At 40.6% G+C, this 9,187-nt stretch overlaps 1 protein-coding gene across 1 annotated transcript in view; it reads left to right on the forward strand.

Annotated features, from left to right (window-relative positions):
* Window positions 1-614: 614 nt before the first annotated feature.
* The window catches only part of LOC103607942 (zinc finger protein 345-like), a 25,647-nt gene continuing 17,074 nt past the window's right edge, over window positions 615-9,187 (forward strand). Inside the window, 2 exon segments of the mRNA XM_008592396.1 lie at window positions 615-659; window positions 4,792-4,850. Coding sequence (XP_008590618.1) covers window positions 641-659; window positions 4,792-4,850 — 78 coding nt within the window. The 5' untranslated portion in view covers window positions 615-640.

The following is a 9,187-nucleotide window of genomic DNA, read 5'->3' on the forward strand; positions in this document are numbered from 1 at the left end:
TCCCACCCACTCCCCCTTCCAGGTTCCACGGACCGACTCCCAATTCCCGAGGAAAGGGACAGCCAGCTGTGAGTATACTGGATGAGAACAAACATTTCGTAATGGCTTGGAAGAGAGCTACCGTATTAATTCTCATTTGTTTAACCACTTAAAGGAAAATAGATGCATGATTTTTTCATCCTCTAAAATGCATCTGGAAAAATAAACGTGGGTTCTAGAATAGCAATACCTATATGACAACTAAAAAAAGTGAAATTACTTATTAACATCATGCTGTAATTGGCCCACATTCGAATTTCCCCGTTATTCTCACAATGCCCCATGTTGTCAAACTGAGATTTAATAAAGAATCAGAATTCTACCTCGTAATAACGTGGAAAGAGACCAGTCTTCATCCGTCAGGTCCAGGTCTCCTGGTGACAGTATCCCCTGCTAAGATAATAAACAAAACGTTCTCCTTTGGTACCTAAAGGATGACCCCAGTGGCTTGTGGGAAATGTAGTCTCGCACTCCAATGACGTCACCAGCACAGGAGTACAAAACAGACATTCCAAGTTCTTTCTACGCATGTGCTGCTCCACTCGCTCTGCCATCTGGGAAATGTAGTTTCGCCCTACAATGAGGCCACCTGCGCAGGACTATGGGAAGGGCTTTTCTGGGTATGTTCTGAGCATGTGCAGCTCAGCCCACACCGCCATCTTTTCTCTGGAGATTCCGGGTGCTTCCGCTGTCCCCAAACTACTCTTTAGACCATGGGGTTGCATTGTGCGTCCGTGAAGGTGGGTGCGATGGGGAAAGAGGAGCCCGTGGGCCTCAGGCCTCCTGGGGAGCGGGACGGTGTCCCGGCACTTGGGGGCAGAAGCGCCGCGGGCCCCGGGCGGGCGGGGCCTGACGTGCGGCGCGATCGCGGACCTGGCCTTGGCCGGAAAGGGGCGCCCGGGCTGCGCTTTCCAGACGGGTCCAGATGGTTTCGTCAGAGGACTGCGCTGCTGGAAGGCGGGCGCGCGCTGCCGGGTGTGCAGAACCCGGTTCCAGATGTCCCTGGACGGGGGCTCAGGTCCCAAGTGGCGATGGGAACGTGGGTGGGGGTGTGTGAAGACAGCGAGCCTGGGAGGTGTGGGGAGGTCACGTTCCAGCTTCGCCATCAGGAACCTGGTACCGACCTATGGGACGTTCACTTCATCATCTGTAACGTGAGCGTGTGGACATTAATGTCATGCCCCAGATCCCAGAGGTGAATGTGAGATTGTGAGGTATGTGCAGACTGTTCCTCTGTGGCTGCTGTGGTCGTGGGTGTCTCTCCTTGAGGTCAAGTTTCTGCACTGTGTGGTCTGCCCAGCACTCCTGTCTGAGTTTACAGAAGTTGATAGAAGATCAAGTTTTCAGGGACAGTGACTTCTAGGAAGGACATTGGGGCGTGGGATGACATCCTGGTTTTCCGTGGGGTACAGGAGCTGTGACAGAGTTTGAAGGCGGGTTCCCAATGAATATGAATAGGAATCCCACCTGGGAGAACATCACTGTGGCCTGAACCCTCTCAGGACTGTGTCAGACAGAGGCAAGAGAGTCCCAGAAAGGCGCAGCTTCTGCAGCCCACGCAGTTATTCAGTCCAATGCTTATAGTACACAGGAGTTGGACGATAATACCGCATTCAGGAGCTACCTGAGACTGTGATATTGGAAGGTTTGGGCCAACTTTCAAAAGGGATAGTGAGTTTGAGAAGAACAGGCAAGGACCTAGGAGATGTTAGTCACTGAAGAGGGTTTGAAGGTGTTCTGTGGGGTGGAGGAATAACCTGTCACCGCTGAGAGGATCTGTCTGCAGTGCTCTCTGAACATACGCCCCTTCCTTCAACCTTCCCTCATTGTTTCCTAGTGTCTGAGCTCCCTCAGACCCAGCCTATCACCAATTTTGGCATCTAGAGATATGCTCATGGTTTTATATCTTCATAGTTTCTTTCTGGTAGTTCAGGAATATTTTGCCAGTTATTTCTATCTTAGAAGAATAATGCTAAAGTAAACTTTGCACAATGTATGCTTTAACATACATTGCCTTAAACGTCCCTATCCTTTTTTGATCTCCAGTGCTTTCTGTGGATCATGTCACCACAAAGAGTAAATAACAAGTACTTCCTTTAACGTCAGTATTCTATTCCTGAAAATCACAACTTTTGCTGATATATATATATATAGGAGTCAATTTTACATTACTCAAATGGGAAAATTAGAATACTAGTGTGATTCAGACACTTCATGGAGAGATCCCTATTTTCTTTTAATTATATTTTTCCACGAGCTTTTGAAAGTATGCTGGTACAGTTCACTACTGACTTATAAGAAACAGACACTGTTTATGTTTTTAAAGTAAACAACTTCTACATGATACTAAAAAAACAAAACAAAAAAACCAGAAAATCTTGCACCATAGTTTACTGATGTGCAAACAATTGCTTTTACTGGTTCACATAGCCTGCGTTAGCACCAGGAACCTCAATGAAGTCCTCTTAATTGACATTCATTGTAATTTGCCAAACTCGTCCCTGTGGTTATGAAGGTGTATTGACTGTATTTGACATGTAATTCAAGGTTTCCCTCCCACATAATTTTGTTCAAAACATATTGAGTTATGGGGCTTAGGTGTATCATTTAGCATTTGCCATGTAAGGAACAAATCAAAACCCAAATGGTTTTAAGCACCTAGCCATTTTATTATGTTGAAGTTCCATGAATCCACATTTTGGGTGTGTTTAACTGGGCAGTTCAGCTTTAGTCACTGGTGCCTTGACTGAGGCTCGTTGGTTCAAGATGGCTTCACTCACATATCCTGTGGTTTGTGCTGACTCTTGGCTGGGCCCTGTGTCTCCAAAAGTGTAGCCCCAGGCTTCTTCACATTAGAGAGTAAATAACAAGTACTTCCTTTAACATCAGTATTCTATTCCTGAAAATCACAACTTTTGCTGATATATATATATATATATATAGGAGTCAATTTTACATTACTCAAATGGGAAAATTAGAATACTAGTGTGCTTCAGACACTTCATGGAGAGATCCCTATTTTCTTTTAATTATGTTTTTCCACGAGATTTTGAAAGTATGCTGGTACAGTTCACTACTGACTTATAAGAAACAGACACTGTTTATGTTTTTAAAGTAAACAACTTCTACATGATACTAAAAAAACAAAACAAAAAAACCAGAAAATCTTGCACCATAGTTTACTGATGTGCAAACAATTGCTTTTACTGGTTCACATAGCCTGCGTTAGCACCAGGAACCTCAATGAAGTCCTCTTAATTGACATTCATTGTAATTTGCCAAACTCATCCCTGTGGTTATGAAGGTGTATTGACTGTATTTGACATGTAATTCAAGGTTTCCCTCCCACATAATTTTGTTCAAAACATATTGAGTTATGGGGCTTAGGTGTATCATTTAGCATTTGCCATGTAAGGAACAAATCAAAACCCAAATGGTTTTAAGCACCTAGCCATTTTATTATGTTGAAGTTCCATGAATCCACATTTTGGGTGTGTTTAACTGGGCAGTTCAGCTTTAGTCACTGGTGCCTTGACTGAGGCTCGTTGGTTCAAGATGGCTTCACTCACATATCCTGTGGTTTGTGCTGACTCTTGGCTGGGCCCTGTGTCTCCAAAAGTGTAGCCCCAGGCTTCTTCACATTATGATTGTATTTAAGAAGGCAATCAGCAGTGGCCAGTACTTGTCAAACTTATGTTTGCATGACATTTGTTAATATGCTGTTGGCGAAATCAAGTCATGTAGCAAAGCCCAGTTCGTTGTCAGAGCATACTACATGAGGGTTTGGGTGCAGGGAGATCTATCACTGGGTAACGTTACTGGAATAGGGTACCAAAAGAAATATACATAATGTGCATTTTACTTTATTTTATTTTATTTTTTTTTTAAAGATGACCAGTAAGGGGATCTTAACCCTTGACTTGGTGTTGTCAGCACCGCACTCTACCAAGAGAACTAACCGGCCATTCCTATATAGGGATCTGAACCCTTGGCCTTGGTGTCAGCACCACACTCTCTCAAGTGGGCCATGGGCCAGCCCCATAATGTACTTTTTTTACCTATATAATCATGGGCAAAAGATGTTGAGTTGCAAGATGTTTACTAAAGAGATATTTAGGTACATATACATAAGATGTGTTGTAGTGGAAACACTTATCTGTAGTCATGTGTGGAGTCATTACATTAATATGAAAATAGTTAATATAGCCTAACTATATTTCTATAGCATTAGTTTTAGTAATGACACAATGTGTTTTTCTTTGGTTTAAATGATGAAGTTTTTTTGTGACCGGTAAGGGGATCGCAACCCTTGGCGTGGTGTCACTCGCACCGCGCTCAGCCAGTGAGCGCACCAGCCATCCCTATATAGGATCTGAACCTGCAGCCTCAGCGCTCCCAGCGCCGCTATGCTCCCAGTGCCGCACTGTCCCAAGTGAGCCACGGGTTCAGCCCTAAATGATGAAGTTTTATTTTAAGTAATGATGATTCTTGCTAAATCAGTAGGTAATGTATGTCTTCATTAACTCAAAAATAAATTCTGTGTTTAATGTATACCAATTAATGTACTTGCAGATGCACGTTTAATGAGTCTTTCTTACAACTTATTGACCATAAAGGATTGTTGTCTCATCGGGTGGCTTTTTGTTTGTTTGCTTGTCTTTTCCAGCTAATATATAGAGTTTCGGGCAGGAGAATCCAGGGTCAAGCTGTAACAGTTCTCTCCTTAATCCACTCCATTCCCTCCTCTCCCAGCTAAGCTGCCGGAGTGTGCTATTCATTTCCAAGAGCAAGAAAAGATGGATAAATCTCTAGTGATTTTTTTTCTTTATTTATTCCTCATTTTTTTCACTGTATTACCTGGGTTTTATGGAGAGCATGAATTAAAATGGAAAAGTAGAAATGAGTAAACCTCAGCTTGAAGGAAATGTACATACATAAGGTCAAGTTTGCATGTAGATATAGCAAGATATAATATTTCAGAGTATGTAAGTTGACTAAAAATTTGTCTCTAGTCTTTCTGATGTCATGTCAAAAAGGCACTTTTTTTTACATGATTGGAATGGAACCTGAGGAGAAAATATGCCAAATTCTCATGGGATGTAAGGATTTATTGGCACTAAATTCTTTTATTGTTGTTGTTTTTAAAAAGATGACTGGTAAGGGGATCTTAACCCTTGAATTGGTATTGTCAGCACCACGCTTTCCCAGGTGAGCTAACCGGCCATCCCTATATGGGGATCCAAATGTTTTGCCTTGCTCGGTGTTATCAGCACTACCCTCTCCCAAGTGAGTCACGGGCTGGCCCTGGCACTAAATTCTGAAATTCCATCTCTATTAGAATGTTTTTGACTGCCAACCTGGAAATAAACACATAGCTTTCCACAGTGGAAATGGTTAGTGAGTAACCAAGGCACATGTTGCTGAATAAACAGACTATAAGGTTTCATGTAATTTAAGACTTTCTCACCCTCATAATTTTGTTTAAATGTACTGAGTTCTGGGGACTTACAGGTATTATTTAGCATTTGCTGTGTGAGAACGAATCAAAACGCAATGGTTTAAAATATCTGGCCATTTTATTTCCTTGAAGTTCTATGGATCGACACGTTGAGTGTACTCAGCTGGGCAGTTTTCATGCTAGCATTGCCTGGATGTCAAATGCAGCTTTTGTGACCTGGTGCTGTGATTGAGGCTGTTGGTTCAAGATGGCTTCACTTACAAGTCCTGTGGTTTGTGTACAGATTTGGAAGACTGTACTTGATTCATGGATAAAACATGGAATTATCACTTACATTACGGTGAAATCCAGTGCCGATTCTGTAGTCTTTTTCTAGCTTGAATCTTCTGCCACATTCGAAACTGCTGTTCATGATCTTCTCATGGAAATTCTTCTGTGTTAGTTTCTCTCATGCCATTACTGATGGTTTTTTCTCTTCTGAATTCTTCTAAACATTGCTCATCACAGGGCTTCATTGTGGGTTCTATTCTTCTCACTGTGTTCTTCTTGACTGAGTCAGTCCTCTGTAGTTTGCACTCTTGGTTCTCTTTAGTTTCTTCCCTTTTCTACTTCTCTTTTCCTTGGGTCATAGGTTCAACTCGCTGTTGACTGCTTTTTGTACCTATTCAAAAGGTACCTTAAGGTAATGAATCCAAAATGAAAATGATGTCTACTTTTCTCTTACATATGATATCACTACAATCCATGCAGTGACCCAAGCCAGTGAAATGGGATGTTTCCTGGACTCTTCCTTATTCCTCATGTCTATTCCTTTGTGGTGTCAATTTTGCTATTTTCATTGCTTATTCTTTTCATTTATTCTGATTTCTGTATACACTGCGTATATAGCAGGAGGAGGTGGTGGTAGTTATAAAGACAATAACTTTGTTCCATTGGAAATATTCTTGTAAAACACTGAAGGGCATGTTTCCTGGGTGATGAGGTTCACTCCCTTGTGACCTGTGCTTCTAACAAGCACCTGTGGGGACATCCTTAAGAGTCGGAGGTTAGAAAGCCTTCAGAAGTTAGTGGGACATTCATAAAGAGCCAATAAAAAGGCATGCAAAGAATAAAAACAGAAATTGCAGATTTTCATAATTTGTACATTTTGCTTCTATAAATTTATGTCAGTGATTCCACGTGTAGTTTTTCTTACTCTACAGTTTTCTGTTTCTAGTTCAAGAAAAGGTCATGGTTTTAAACTTTCTTACATATTGTACTTTATTTTCTCCTATTTCAGGTAATCACTTAGAAATGAATGAGGAAAATGGGTGTGTGCATTAGTCATCAGTATGTTTATAAACTAGAACCATAGCTAACAGTTGGTTAAGAAAGAAAAGTGACAAAGTAGTTAACTGAAAGTTGACATTCTCAGTTAGAGTTTGAGATGTAATATAAGATGTGAAATGGTGGCTTTATTTTGGACCTAATGTTCAGTGTCAACCTACATGCTTACTGTTGCATATCAGAGTACTGTCTATGGTTTCTAATGACTTGTTTGGTGTTCTAATAATCAGCTGTGTAACAAAGTGACACAAAACCTAGTTGCTTAGAGTAAGAATTTCTTCCTTACTCCATGGTGGAATGTTGAGGGTAAGACTAAAAGGGCAGTGTGGGTTGGCTGCTGCATGATGTGTCTGGTAAGAGTCTTTTGGATTTTAGCCATGCTAACTGGGGTGAGATGATATCTCACTGTAGTTTTGATTTGCATTTGCCGGATGCTGAGTGATGTTGAGCATTTTTTCATATGTCTGTTGGCCATTTGTATATCTTCCTTAGAGAAATGCCTACTTAGCTCTTTGTCCATTTCTTAATTGGGTAGCTTGTTTTTTTCTTGTCAAGTTGTTTGAGTTCCTTGTATATTCTGGATATTAATCCTTTGTCGTATGTATCTTTTGCAAATATTTTCTCCCACTCTATTGGTTGTCTTTTAGCTCTGTTAATTGTTTCCTTTGCTGTGCAGAAGGTTTTAGTTTGATATAATCCCATTTGTTTATTTTTCCTTTGGTTGCCCATGCTTTTGGGGTCGTATTCATGAAGTCTGTGTCAAGTCCTATTTGCTGAAGTTTTTCTCCTACGTTTTCTTTAATAAGTTTTATTGTTTCAGGGTGTATATTTAAATCCTCAATCCATTTTGAGTTGCTTTTATTGTATGGTGAGAGGTATGGGTCTAGTTTCATTCTCCTGCATATTGATACCCAGTTCTCACAGCACCATTTGCTAAAGAGGCAGTCTCTTCCCCAGTGAATAGGCTTGGTGCCTTTGTCAAAGATCAGATGGCTGTAGGTGTGTGGGTTGATTTCTGGATTCTCTATTCTATTCCATTGATCAGTGTGTCTGTTTTTATGCCAGTACCATACTGTTTTGGTTATTATAGCTTTGTAGTATAGTTTAAAGTCAGGTAGGGTTATGCCTCCAGCTTGATTTTTTTGCTCAGCGTTGCTTTGGCTATGCATGATCTTTTGTTTTTCCATATAAATGTCTGGATAGTTCTTTCCATTAGTGAGAAAAATGTCATTGGAATTTTGATGGGGATTGCATTGAATTTGTATATCACTTTGGGTACTATGGACATTTTCACTATATTGATTCTTCCAATCCAAGAGCATGGTATATCATCTTCTTGTATCCTCTCTAATTTCTCTCAGGAATGGTTTGTAGTTCTCATTACAGAGATTTTTCACATCCTTGGTTAATTCAATTCCTAAGTATTTTAATTTTGGTGGCTATTGGAAATGGGCAAGCTTTCTTGATTTCTCTTTCTGCATGTTCACTATTGGAGAATAGAAATGCTACTAATTTTGGTGTGTTGATTTTGTATCCTGCTACTGTGCTGAACTCATTTATCACCTCCTAGAGTTTTTTTGTAGATGTTTTAGGCTGTTCAATATATAGGATCATGTCATCTTTAAACAGGGACAGTTTGACTTCATCTTTTCCAATGTGGATGCCCTTTATTTCCTTCTCTTCTCTGATTTCTCTGGCTAGTACTTCCAACACTATGTTGAATAGGACTGGAGAGAGTGGGCATCCTTGTTTGGTTCCTGTTCTTAAAGGAAGAGCATTCAGCTTTTCCCCATTCAGGATGACATTGGCAGTGGTGTGTCATATATGGTTTTAATTATGTTGAGATACTTTCCGTCTATACTTAACTTATAGAGGGTCTTTGTCATGAATGAGTGTTGAATTTTCTCAAATGCTTTTTTTTTTTTTTTAAGATGATCGGGAAGGGGATCTTAACCCTTTACTTGGTGTTGTCAGCACCACGCTCACCCAGTGAGCAACTGGCCATCCCTATATGGGATCCAAAACCATGGCCTTGGTATTATCAGCACCACACTCTCCCGAGTGACCCATGGGCTGGCCCTATCAAATGCTTTTTCAGCATCTATAGAGATGATCATATGGTCCTTGTGTTTGATTTTATTAATATGATGTGTCACATTTATTGATTTGTGTATGTTGAACCAACCTTGCATCCCTGGGATGAATCCCACTTGATCGTGTTGAATAATTTTACGTATGTGTTGTTGTATTCTGTTTGCTAGTATTTTATTGAGGATTTTTGCATCTATATTCATCAAGAATATCGGCCTGTAGTTTTCTTTTTTGGTTATATCTTTACCTCGTTTTGATATCAGGGTGATGTTA

Source organism: Galeopterus variegatus, unplaced genomic scaffold (genome assembly GCF_000696425.1).
Source record: "Galeopterus variegatus unplaced genomic scaffold, G_variegatus-3.0.2 Scaffold7883, whole genome shotgun sequence".
In the NCBI taxonomy this organism is placed as follows: domain Eukaryota; kingdom Metazoa; phylum Chordata; class Mammalia; order Dermoptera; family Cynocephalidae; genus Galeopterus; species Galeopterus variegatus.